This window comes from Netta rufina (genome assembly GCF_964035555.1).
Source record: "Netta rufina genome assembly, chromosome: 1".
Lineage (NCBI taxonomy): Eukaryota > Metazoa > Chordata > Aves > Anseriformes > Anatidae > Netta > Netta rufina.
In genome coordinates, this window is record NC_140123.1 from 162,976,172 (window position 1) to 162,989,366 (window position 13,195).

A 13,195-nucleotide genomic window follows, 5' to 3' on the forward strand; every position below is an offset into this window, starting at 1 on the left:
ATGGCCACGGTGCTGTCCCGGGCGCTGAAGCTGCCGGGTGAGGGGCTGCGGCCGCGGCCGGCCGGGAGGGAGCGCGGGGCCGGGCCGGGATGGGCCGGGGCGGGCCGGGGGCAGCCGCGCCCGCGGCCGGTCCTGCTCCTGCTCCCGGCGTGGTGGGGAAGGGGCCGGGGCTGCGGGCGCTGCGGGGGCCTCCTGCGGGACTGGGGCTGGCTGCGGGGGGCGTAGGGCTCCAGGCAGCCTCGCAGTGCACTGCCCGAGGCCCTCCTGCCGGTTTTACCCCAAAAAGGCAAAGGGCAGGGGTTGGGTACGTGTCGCTGAGCGTAGCCAGGTGGGTGTTCAGGGTCTGCCTCGCTCTTCTGCGTAGTTCCTGGCCGGAGATGTTGAGCGAGATGAAAGGATATGGGAACATAAGGGACTATTGTGCTGGGAGCCAGATCTTCCAAAGATAAGGCAGCCAGCAGCAGTCCAACCATTCTCTTTGGCATGGATATTATGGGTTATCAGGGTACATTGCTAAACCACGCCTTGAGTTTGCTAGGTGCTGTTGAAAGCACTGGCAGGACTCTGCAGGGGATGCTGCCAAAGCACCTGGCTCCATTACCCCAATGGCAAGGTGCCTCGGTGCCCCTCCTGGCCACGTCTTGCCTTCAGAACAGCCATGGGACAGAGGCTCCTTCCCAAATCTGCACCCCAGTATGATCCCACAGTGCCCCAATCCATGAAGCAGCATCCAGGGCAGGCAGTGCCTTCCTCCTCTGGTGGTCCAAGAAGGTCGCAGTAATGTCTGCAGGGCCCTTCCGGCCTGCCTTTGGTAACCCACAGCAGTGCTCAGTAGTTTTGTATTTACATCAGGCCTGTTTGGTCTCACACACAGATTCACTTGCTACTCCATTTCTTCTTGGTTTCATGAGACTGTTGTTCCTGGCAGCAGGAAAGAATCGATTTTACGTGAAGTTTATTTAGGACAAATGCAAACTGGTGTGTGTGTCTATTGGTGTGTGACCACTGGGAAACTGTACAGTAACAAGGACAAATCTCTCTTGGGATCTCTGGCACTAGCAAGAGCTATTTGAGATCTGCCATTGGGAGGCACTGATTTGGGAAAAGAGCACAGGCCTTGTAGCTACAGTGAGGAAAATGGTTCTTGTATCAGTCCTTAGGTGAAACTGCATGAATCATACTTTGTTCATGTGGTTAACTCCTGAAAAATGTAGCTTTCGACAGCAGTGAAAAAGCAGAAAGCCTATTGCTAGAGCTGTTTTTTCTGCTGCATCTCATTAAATTAATTACATCAATATGTGGCAACTTACTTCCCTACGGGCTGAGAGATATGTCTGCAGTACCCAATGACTGGTGCCTGCCAACTGCAAAAAAAACAAAAGAATAAACAGAAGCCTGAAGCGAGTACAAAGGATACTGGAACCAGTGTGTCATCATTGGAATAATGCGCTGAAAATTGCACTTGTCTGAAGTCCAAGGTTTGCTCTTTTCACTCTAAAGTAGATGCAAAAAAAAGCATTTCTAGTAAGTCAGGAAAGAAAGAAATATGACAATTTAATAGCTTTCAAGGCATCAGCACTAGCAATGAATATTTCATTATGAGCAGGACCTGATTTGACACGGATCACCTCACAGGTGCCTCCTTTCCAAGCTGTAGCACAATTCATCTTTTCTTCTGTGGGAGGTCACATTCTACTGCTGCAGCAGTCACAAGAGCAGCCTGTGCAAAAAGTACTGTCAGGCAAATGCATGGTGATTTTCAAATTAGTAAAGTGCATTTTGGAGTCCTACTGCCCTTGGAAGTTAACAAGCTTGGGGCATTTTCTCTCTCTTCTGCCTTGGAAAATCTCCTTCTTTGGTATTTGCTTTTTCTATCAGTGATTGAAAAAAAAAAAAAAAAAAAAAAAAAAAAAGGAGTATCATTACTGATAATTTATCCACAGACCACAACCAGCAGTTCCCCTGGTTATTTGTAACCACAGGCCACTGACTGGGAACCTCTGTTTTATCATTAGTGTCATGAAAAAAAACACACACAAATACCAGTTAGGTGAGGTCAGGAGGGAAGCTGTTCATTAGCCACAGGTGAAAATGCAGATCAGTAGAGAAGCTGACTGCTGAGGAGAGTACTGTCCCAGTAGAGTGGGTGCAAAGTTTATATACACTTAGGGACACTGTGCAAAAGGTAGATAACAGAATGTGAGTTACACAAGTCTATTACATGTCCAAGGCCCCAGAACTGCTGCAGCCTCGTCTGGCATCTGTTTTATTTAGTGCAGGATTGTGACAGTTACACATTGATTATTGTTTCAGGAGATAGGGTGAGATCAAGAAGAGTTTGATCAAGAAGCTGACTTATTTTTACTTGCACAGTGGAAAGTAGAAACTGCACAGGAATACTGGATTTTCTGAGAGCTCATCGCTTAAAACAATGGCAGCTTCAGCAATCTCTCGATGGACAAACTGCCTTCCCCCTGCCTGAGCCTCTGTGCTGACCAGAAAGGAAAAAAATTGAGTCTGAAGTCAGTGAGCACTTCTTAGTAAATGATAATTCTCTAAATGATGTGAGTGGCCTTGTTTTCACAAATCCTACTGCTATTTAGGTCTCTCTGTACTTTTCTGTTTAAAAATCTTGGAGCAATCAGTGGAAACCTGGTGTGGCATCCTTCCTTCCCACGGCAAGTGACCTGAAACTCAGGTGAAGAGTCACGTCCCTTCTGCTCTTTCTCCAGCCAGGTGAATCCAGAGTTACTTACTCATTGCACTGCAGAACAGCCTCAGGAGGCTGGGCTGAGCATGTGCACGCCAGATGTGTTCCCAAAGCACTGACAGATCGTTTGTTAGGGTATTTTTGGAGCAGTGGGAGATAAGCATATGAATCCTCTGAGGTTAGATACACACTTGGGTTTCCTATGGGCTAGGTGAGTGCTCCAGCAGCCTGTGTTAAAGGGCAGTATCTTCTCTCCTTGTGGTTTAAAAAAAACTCATCAGGGCATTTTATGCCTTGTAAGAATCTCAATTAATCTTTATTTACCTGTATAGTAGCTGTTTTCTAACATCTGACAAGTGGATTGGGATTCTTACCTGGTTCTCAGCAGGAACGGTGTTCCTGTCACAGAACCTCTGTGGTGGCTGACATGACTGTCCATGTTCCCAGCATCTCGGTCCCAGGCAGCACAAGGAGTGGGTGAGCCATAGTTTCAAGGTCCTTTCTGTTTCCTAGAGATCCAAAGCAAAACCATAGCAGATAAAGCTCATTCCTGCCAATACTTTTAGGTGCTCCAAGGATGAGCAACAGATTTTAGTCTTCTGGGTCCACTGTCTGGAATTAAAATAACTAAGGAAGTCACAGTCTATTTGAAGTGTAAGCATGCTGTTGTACTCAGAGTACACCAGGGTTCAAAATCGGGAGCAGTCTGGCTAACATCAGAACTGTCCACCTTTGACTTCCCAGGCCAAATATTTGAAATACCATTTACTCTTGGGTCAGCAGCATTTACTTTTAATACCACTGTGACCTGGATCAAGCTGGCACATCTGGATTTGTAGTGTGATGCTGTAAATACCCTGCCAGTGAGTCCTCCGTGGAACTCCTTGGTTTTGCTGGATTCTCTTTTAGCAGCGTAGCACAATCCTGCTGCATAGACGGCTGGGAAACTCACACAGCTTGCACACTGCAATCTCCAAGCAGAGAGCTGTGTGCCACTGAGGTCAGGCCAAGACTTTCCCTGAAATGCGTACACTTTGAGTGCATGTTATTTCAGGGCAGAACTATGTCAAACAACGCAGTGTCTCACAAGGATACACAGTCCCATAGGAACACAGTGCTTTTTAGCTGAGTGCTCTACTGCTTTTTTGAGTGGGTTTGTGCACCAGAGTGTTTTAATGGGAGTCCTACGTGGAAGCACGTGGTTCAGAAAGGAAGGGTCTGATTTAGACATATGATCTGTTGGGATATCTTTATTTCCCTCTGATCAGTATGGGTGGCTTGCCCTGGCTGCTCCTCTTACTGTGAGGCTTTTGACCTGTATTGGGATTGACTGTTTTTCTTAAATCTTAACTAAATGTTACAGTACCTGTTTAACCGTGGGTCTGCCTTTTACAGGAAAAACAGAAGTAAGGCATATTATCTTATGCAGTAAGAATAACCATGAGAGTCCTTAAATTTCCACTCAGTAGAGCCTTTCTGTTATCTTAGTGTCTGAGAATAGTTATAGCTTGTGTTTTTTTTTCCCCGTTATTTATGCCTTGCATGTATCCCTTCAGGCATCTCCAGGCACAAGTTAGCTCTTGTCTCAGGTCAGCTTTAGGCAAAGGGAAATGAGATAGATACCTGGGATAACAAAATCCCAGCTTGGAATAGAAGAGAGAAAGAAACAGACCGAAACCCTTTAAACATCCAAGCAGCGGCCATGGCTCCGTGCCCAGCCCAGTGGCTGGGGGCAGCTCCCTGAGATGCGCTCCTGCACTCATAGCTCAGAGCCTGAGGCTGTGTGGATCTCACCTGCCCCCATGACCAGATGGCCCTGGCCTTAAGCCAGCAGGTAGCACCAGGCTCTGCCCCTGCCCTCATCACACTCCCTGCGGCTGGCAAGGGCTTGGGGGAGAAGTCATCCATGTGTCAGGCATCTGTGGTGCAGGGGCAGGAGCTGGGAAGGCTCCAAGAGCTTGGCTAGTTTCTTGTACCACCACCTGAAGGCATCAGCACTATGGTGTCTATCTCAGCAAGGCCGGGCACAAGCTGTCAGCTGAGGTGGGAGCAGGAGCAGAGCAGGAGTGCTGGTTTCCCACTGTAGCGGCTGGCTGAGCCATGCAGAGAAGATGGCGTCTCAAAGGAGCATCCCTGATCCCTTCAGACACCAGGATATACCGACCCAACAGGCCAAAATCACTTACTTTGCCGTAATCTTCATGGAGTTGATACCCATTTTTACCAGCAGTGCAGACAAACCTTTCACAGAGCTTCATCCCAGCTGAGACCCTTCCATCCCTCATGAAGCAGGACAGCAAATACACCACACCAGAAGGCAGCAGTGCTGCTTGGACCGGGAAGAAGAAGCAGGGGAAAAATGAGTTGCAGATGATGTCCCCCTTGGGGGACATAGCCTACAAGTGAAGAGGGGCTGTGTTGGGATTAGGGTTTGGCAAATGCTAAAGGAGTTCAGTCTGAAGTCAAGAGAGTGTTGCAGTTTAGGTACTCAGAGGACTAAGCACGATTCATGTCCATGTAGCTCACTACCAAACAGGAAAGTATACATGCATACTTGTATCTATGGATGTGTATAGATATTTTATATATATATATATATGCCTTTATCTTGGGGAAATAAACGGTTGGCATCACTTCTCCTGTAGCTCCTACTCCAAAACCTGGACAGACCCTGTCTTTTCTCTCACAGCTCTCACTGGGATCTCACCTGGCTCACTGTAGCCTTTTCTCCACTGAAATCCTGAAAAAGCAAGGAGCTAATGCTTTATTGTCTGTCTCCATTTCTCCTCAGGAAAGAAGAGCCCGGACCTCGGGGAGTACGATCCCCTCACTCAGGCTGATAGTGATGAAAGCGAAGATGACCTCGTACTCAACATACAGAAAAACGGGGGTGTCAAGAATGGAAAGAGCCCCCCTGAGGAGATGCAGGATCCTGACTCCGATGTGGAGGTTGGGATGACAAAGCAGCGCACGTCAGAAAGCGCGCCCGAGGGTTATCCTGCAGAGGCGGCTGGGAGCTTGGAGCAGAAGGCTGCTCCCTCCCTCATGCCATACCTGCGCACAGCGGTCTTTTTGCTCACTGTGGTGATCTCGATGATTCTTGTTTTGGTGTGCGCATTTCTCATTCCCTGTCCCCCTAGGGATTTGCATAACACCTGGAACCGCAACCTAGGTCAGGGAACAGGTGAGAAAGCCCCAGGAACAGCATCTGGCGTGGGGGAGGTGGCAGCTCCCAGGCTGGGCATCGGCGGGAGAGACCTATCTGGGAGAGCCAGCTCAGAGCAGAGACCCTTCCTCACCACTGCAGATCCTTCAAGGTAATAGACAGGCAGCTCTGTCCTGCTTGTTCTTCAAGCTGAAGCCTGCAAAATCTGGCTCCAGTAGCTAACAGTACCACAAAATCTTGTTTCTGTCAACACCGAAAAGCATTTTGACTCTTCTCCCATCCTACCTTTTTGTCTGGATGGTGTGCTCTGTTTCAGATACAGATGGCCCAGCCCACCTTAAAACATAGTGCCTCCCTCTCTAGACCCTGGGTTGTACCAGCACCTCTACACTGAAGTGTGTGGGAGTGTTTGGGAAGAGACAGATAGAAATCTTTGTGTCTCCTGACTGGCTCAACTAACCTTATTTCTTTTGTCTTGCCCTGCTTGAATCTTTAAATCAACATTTGGGATCTTTTTGCCAACTTACACAGGCCACTGATAACATTTCTGAAGTATCTCCCGTTCTGACCTCTGAAGTAAAGTAACAGTAGTTTGTGAAATAATTTCTGCCAGGTCTAGATATGTCTCTCCCTCCTTGCTTTCTGCCCCTGGCTTCCAAATCTAAGCTCTTCATAAGATGTGTGTCTCCCACATCACCCCAGAAAGTGAAGTGGGAAACAGATATCTTTTTCTGTCAGTTCCTGTATTTTTCCCTTTCCTTCCTCTGTCTCAGATGCTACATTTCTGCCTTTCCATGCAGTGAAAGATCTAGCTGTGGTGGGAGCTGTCTGGCATTACTGCTTCCCTAGCAGACTCCATGAGTCTGTTTTTTGTGCCAGCCTTCTGCTCCCAGTGTGAAGAGTGGGCTGAGTGGCTGCTCTGTCAGCAGCGCGGTGGTTCTCTGTGACTGTTGCAGGTGGAGTGTTATCCCCACTGGAGCTGTGTGATGTGAATGGCGATGGGCTTCCTGACATCCTCATCGTCTTCACAGCCTTGATGAATGCCAGTGTCATGGGTAAGCACCACAGTTCCTTCCACTCCCCTTTCTGTACTTGTCAGTACAAACCTTGGTATATTCGTCTAGCGCATGGGAAAAGTCCGTACCCCTACAAATCCACCTTGTTGTTTCTTTCATTAACATGGCTTCTGTTCTGTGACTGTGTTTTGTCATGCTGTTCATTATTTTCCTTGCAAGCCTCTGCTCCAGTACCTGATCTCAGCCAGTCAGTCACCCATTTCCCCTCGTCTCATCTTGGGGCAAGTCCACCTCTTTGTCCTGTACTTGTGCACACTTGGCTTGAGGGCAGAGATAAAGCAATCAGAAAGCACTGCACTACAAATAGCAATTAGAAATAAGGCGTTATTTTTCCCCCTTTGCTAATTCTCAAAGCTCTTAACTAAAAAGCTCTGTCTCTATACCTCCATTTTACAGATAGGGAGATGGAAGCACAAAGAAGGGAAGCAGCTTGACAAAGATCATAGACAGGATTCAGTAGTAGTCTGGACTCTTTCCTGATCCGTGATCTGGTCTCCTGGCCATTGCTAAGGGTAGCTGGCAATAGGAACAGTGATGACAGACTGACTGCTTGAGTGCTCTGATTCTTCTGAGCTAGCTAACTGCTTGCCAACAGGGAGCGTTATGGATTTTCTTCCCTGGAGCTGCTCTGATTCCCTGTCTTCCCCGGGGCCAAAGAGGGCTGTACAAACTTCTTTTATTGCAGTGATTCTGTTGTTTTTAGAGCAGCTGCAGGTTGGTGTTGGAGGAAATAGCCCCACCTTGCTGCCTTTTTCTCCATGTCCCTCCATATCCCTACCAGGCTCCAAATGTTAATTCATGTACAATAAATTGGCTGATGGTGGGGAAGCTTCTGTGCTTGACTGTTTAGCAGGGATCACCCTTCTTCGTTCTGGTGGCTGCTTAGAATAGGTTCTGGTGGACCAAGCTGTGACATTGTTAGATATTTAACCAGCTTATACACACAGCAGTTGTGAGCTGCGTTGAAGAATTAGGTGTTCTAGATCCCTGCCAACCCAACAAAAAGAATTGATCCTTAGCGTGAGCCATATGATTTTCAGTTTGAGAAGAGGGTAGGTTTAGATTTAGAGGGTGGGCTCAGACTTGATTTTAGCCAGTGGCCCAGATACACTCTCCATGTAGTCAGGTCATGCTGAGTTTTGGCAGTAAGACGGGAGCCAACAGGAACTGTTGTTATCTTGAAATGTATGGGAGTTCATCTTAAGTTGTGGCATGAATGTCCAGGGTGGAGATTGCAGTAACCACAATTGTATCTGAGGAGAGGCTGAGCTAAAAGTTGTTGGCATTTGGAATCAGAGCCAACAGTCTATTGAAACAGCAGCATAGGACGCCTTTTCTCACTGTTATTTTGTGCTAACTGGTGAATCAGGAAAAGACCCAGAGTTACACCAATTTGTTGCATTCAGTCTGTTTTTCACAGCAACAACAAAAAAAGTTGGAAAACAAAGGAAAAAGCTCTCAGATTGTCAGTCACTTTCTGGTGCCCCAGAATTACAGACAGCCCAGACCTTCCACATGAGGTGGCAGCTGCCTTGGGAGTCACTTAAGACATCCCCTCAGTGGTGTCCATTGGCTTAAGGAAGAGGGGATCGGAAGGGTCAGTCTGGTTTGACAGCAATGTGTTTCACACCAGGAAGTCAGCACAGCTCAGCAGGTTGTCCCCAAGAGGAGCTTGGTTTCTCTGTGCCCACCTGGCCACATTTCTTGCAGTGTGCTCAGGTCACTGCTAGGCTCTGCAGGCAGAGAGACTAATCCAAAGGGTGGGATCTGACCTTTACTTTAAGACAGTGTGGAGATAACTGGCTTGAGCCACTCAGCTTCAGGAGGTGGAGCTGGAACTTAAGCACAAGGACCAAAGACACTATGAAGATAGCCTTTGAAGCCAAGGGATTTCACTTTCTCTCTCTCCTGTCTCTTCCAGGTGTCTCTAGGCCCTCTGTGACTGTGGTGGCCCTTTCTGGTATGAATGGCAGCACTCTATGGTCCATCCAGCTTCCAGAGGAGACCCGGAGTGTGCAGTGCAAAGGGTTGTCTCTGGGGGCACCAGGAGAGCCCACCTGCCTTGTGACAGGAACATCTAAATTCCTCAGCCTTCTCAGCGCTTCCACAGGTAAAGGCAATTACTAGCATGTTAGAAAGATGCTGCTGCTTTTGCCTTTCTTTTGAAGGGCCAATAAGCACGAGTGATTCAGTGTTGGCACTTTTTGCTGGCTGTTATCTAGTGACACACAGGAAAGAGTGAAAGCACTAATAAGTTTCTAGTTACAAAGGGTGAGAGAGACAGCAGACCATTGCCACTCTCTGGTAGCATCTCCATCCTACCATCTCAGAGCATTTCAAAGTGTTAATCTTACCTGTTCATCTGTAATAGCTGCGTGGCATAAAGGATATGTAAGGTCTGTTTCCATCTACAATGAGCTGTTAGTACAGCTCTGCACCTACGTAGCAGCACTGGGAAGCTGAGCACCAGATCGAGAAGTTACACAGAGACATAAGCTACAGCTAGTAAACCCATCAGAGAAATTAGGCCCATAAAAAATTGATTAAATATGAATGAATATTGCATTTTTAATCACATGGTCATGTGCATCTCCATTCTCTGATTGCTGCTTGTTCTGCCACATTAATTCACTGACAGAAATATTGATAGGTAACTATAGGAGAATGATTTTGGAATCAGAACAGAGGATGGAGAGAGACAAGAAACTTTGTGTGTAAGTGATAGATTCAGTCAATGAGCAGCAGTACTTACCTTTCAAATATTTTTAGGGACCAGATCATGTGCACAGCTCCGTGTTTGCATCATGAGGACCACAGGCTGTCTCCTTTACCAGCAGTAGCAGCTTTAATAATGTACACTAGTGTTTGCAGGTCTGGCCTTTGGTTTCCTTTGTCATGCAAGGATGAACCATATCCTACACAGCAGTAGCAGCAGCAAAGCATTTTTAAACTGATTTGAAAAATGGAAGTGCTGGCAAAAGACTTACAAATAAGTAAAAGCATCACATTCCATTTTGCCTTTTTTGGCGTTCATCTGCCAATTTGCAAATCAGGTTTTACTGAGTTTCCAGCTGGGTCCATGCTGGACTGCTGAACCATTTGACATCATGTCTGCTAACATGCTTTCACCCTGAGGTGGAGTGAGCATGCTATGCTGGAGTGGCTATTTGCTGCTGGGAATTTAACTGAAACACAGATTTGCACTTTGAATATCAGAACTGCCCATCTGTTCCCTTTCCTGGCATCCACCTACAGGCTTTACTGCTGACTGCTGTCCTGCAGACCAGCACCACTCCTATTTAGGTTCTCCTTCCAAGAGTGAACCTCAGATATTCCCTGCTGTTTCAGGAAGCTTGTTGGGCTCAGGTCTGTGTAGAGAGATGCAGAGAAGGAAGCACAGCAGGACGAAGGCAAGTCTCAAAGCCAATCTGAAGAAATGCCAGGGGAAGAACTCTACTTCCCACTGCATGTTGTCCCAGTCTGAATGCTTTTCTTCCCTTTTCTCCAGGAATGGGGAAGACAAGCTTTCTTATTCTGTCCTTCACATAGGTTTTGAGGAACTTGCTGGGGATGCCCACTGGTTCCCCAAGTGCTGCAGGTCTCTCTGGTCCTGTTCTTCCCACAGGCAAGACCATCTGGACACTGAACTCCATCCACCTTTCTGATGGGATCCTGGCTGCACCGGCTGCAACTCTTCCGGATGTAGATGGAGATGGCGTTAGAGATATTGTTGTTCTGGCTCTCAAAGAGACACAGGTACAGCATGTCCCTGCTACAGGTCTGAAAGGACCTTAACTGCTTAGAGGAAAAACAGGGACCCTTGATGTGGAAAGGTTATAACAGGCGATACAAGAGCTCCTAATTGTTGTTCCCTTAGATTTCTTTGAAAAACGCCTTCTTTCTTTCAGTGGCTCAGAGCAGTGAGATCAAGCAATAATGACACTACCTGCATTTCTTATCAGCTGCAAATGAACAGAAGGGTCATTATTCACTCCTGGCTGAGACTTGAGAACTATCTTTTTCTGCTCAGTGAATGCTTGTTTTGAAGTGAGTGTTTAGCAGCATTGTAGGAAGTCATGTTGAGTTAGATCCCTGGAGAAAGGAGCACTCAGCTTATCCAGAGGCAATAAGTACTTGTGTGATGAATTTAAGTGCAGATTTCCTCTATGCTCACATCCCCGTGATTCTAGCATTGCTGTTGTTAGAGGAGTCCGTTTCTTTGAAGTCCCTTCCATCTTTGATGCTTTTGCAGACAAGAGAAAACCATGAATGTAAGACTCCCAGGAAACCAAACTGAGCAGAGACACCACTAGTTAGACCTTGCTGTGGACGGAAAAGGCAGCAGAGCTTCATGCTGTGGGCACCAGGAAAGATTCTGAGAGTACAAATGCATGAAATCACTGCCAGAAATCTCTACATCTCTCTCTTTGCAGCCTGATGTGTTTTTCGTCTTGGTGTCAGGAAAGACCGGGACTGCTTTTGGTGGGACTGTGAAGTACAGCATCAATGGAGAAGGGAAAGTGATTGGTCCTCAAGTCCATATCACCAGCCGGGGAGCCATCTACATCCTGTTTGGTTTTGGTAAGACACACCTAGCCTCTCCAATACTTCTCCTTACTGAGAAAACATTTATTTTACCAGAAGTGGCTCAGAGAGTGCCTGGGTTGTCGGCTCCATGCTTTGCAATGTAAAATCTGGAAGTAGACAGCATGAGAGAGAGTCTCACTGCCATGATGTGAAAGAGTACCAGTGCCTGAAATATCTTGGAGTTTTCCAAAGCCAGCTCATCATGGCACGTAATTCCAAGGAACTTTCAGCTCTTTTTTTGCCTTCTACTTCATGTGGCCTTTTACCACAGCTACAGTGGTCCAAAGGACCCTCTGTACTATCACACAATTAACCTTTGCAGGCATGACTTCATTTTTACTCTTCCTGGCAGGTAATGTCCAAGCAGTTGCCCTGAGGGATATCTTTACCCAAGCCAGAAACCGGGACAGCTTTCCTGCAATGCTGCAGCAGGAGGAGCCAGAGTGGGAAAAACGAAGATCTGTAAACCTGTCAGAGCTCATTGACATTTACAGGTAGGAGATAAACTGGTCATCTTGCTTCTGCTGGAAGAGGTAGGGGAGGGTGAGCGCCTTTTAGTGCTCCTAGACACGTTCCCTGCTACTTCAATGTTGTCTTTCATTGCCTCCTTGATAACAGCACTCTAGAGTACATTGTTTCCTCCCTGTCCTGTGGTTGTCCTAGGAAAAGAAATACAAAGTATGATAAAATGGACTCTTTTGCTTCTTCTGCTCCTTGTACCTTTCTTCTGCCTCCTGTGCATTTCTGGAGGAAAAAACATAGTGTTTCCAGCTAATAGAGTCCTTTTGGGAAGCCCAGCCCCTGTACAGCATTGTGGGCCAGGATTTCACAGCCCCTTCTCCATTACTGGCAAATTGTGGTCAGGGTCAGCCCAGTTAGGAATAAAGGGAAGGAACAAATGTGAGCCTCCACAGTCTGTGCTTTTTATAGTAACTCAAGATGTTCAGAAGAGCCCAGACCTGAATTTAGCCTGCTTATTTAGCCTGCTTAGAAACCCACAACAGGAAGCTAAGCTCCATCAGTGGGGAAAAGATGGGCTTCTCCAAGAATAGTTCAAATTTTAGGTAGCATGAATTGTTATGTGGACAAGCAGGTAATGCTGAGATGCGGGAATACAAGCCTAGGAATCTTCTCTCTGCTTTCCATTTGTCCCAGTGGGGGTGTTGAATTCCTGCAGATGATGAAGACACCTGACACAAACTGCAGCAACCTGCTCATCACCAGCAAAGAGGGCTTGATCCTGCTACAGGGACAGGACCTGGAGCCCCGTTGGACTCTGGAAATGCAGAATATCAGCAGGTTACGTACTGGGAACATTTTTCTTTCCTATATCTTTCTGTTCTATTTTCTGCCTTTCACCTTCAAGCACATGTTTTCCTTGGAAAGCAATCAAGTCCAAAAAAAACAAAGTCCATAGAGAAATCTAAGAACTGGGGGCATGTGGATACATTGCTGAGCAAACAAGGAGGGCAAAGAAAGCAAAGAGCAGAAGACATGAAATCTTTTGAGCTGTGTGCTCATATATGAAGGGCTTGATTCAGATACCCAGCACTGATGTCATGACTGCTGTGGCACTGAAGCTCAGGGGACTACCGGTGTGTGATTCAGCCCATCTGCTGTCTGCAGCTGCCACTTGCCAGCTCAGTGGAGAGGAGC

At 47.1% G+C, this 13,195-nt stretch overlaps 1 protein-coding gene across 1 annotated transcript in view; it reads left to right on the forward strand.

Moving 5' to 3' along the window:
- FAM234B (family with sequence similarity 234 member B) overlaps positions 1–13,195 on the forward strand; it is a gene marked incomplete at its 5' end in the record, with an annotated part of 21,260 nt that continues 8,065 nt past the window's right edge. The window contains 8 exons of the mRNA XM_084306681.1: positions 1–37; positions 5,502–5,894; positions 6,833–6,931; positions 8,874–9,062; positions 10,578–10,708; positions 11,386–11,533; positions 11,892–12,033; positions 12,695–12,838. Of these exons, the coding sequence (XP_084162807.1) occupies positions 1–37; positions 5,502–5,894; positions 6,833–6,931; positions 8,874–9,062; positions 10,578–10,708; positions 11,386–11,533; positions 11,892–12,033; positions 12,695–12,838 (1,283 nt within the window). The remainder of the gene's footprint in view (positions 38–5,501; positions 5,895–6,832; positions 6,932–8,873; positions 9,063–10,577; positions 10,709–11,385; positions 11,534–11,891; positions 12,034–12,694; positions 12,839–13,195) is intronic.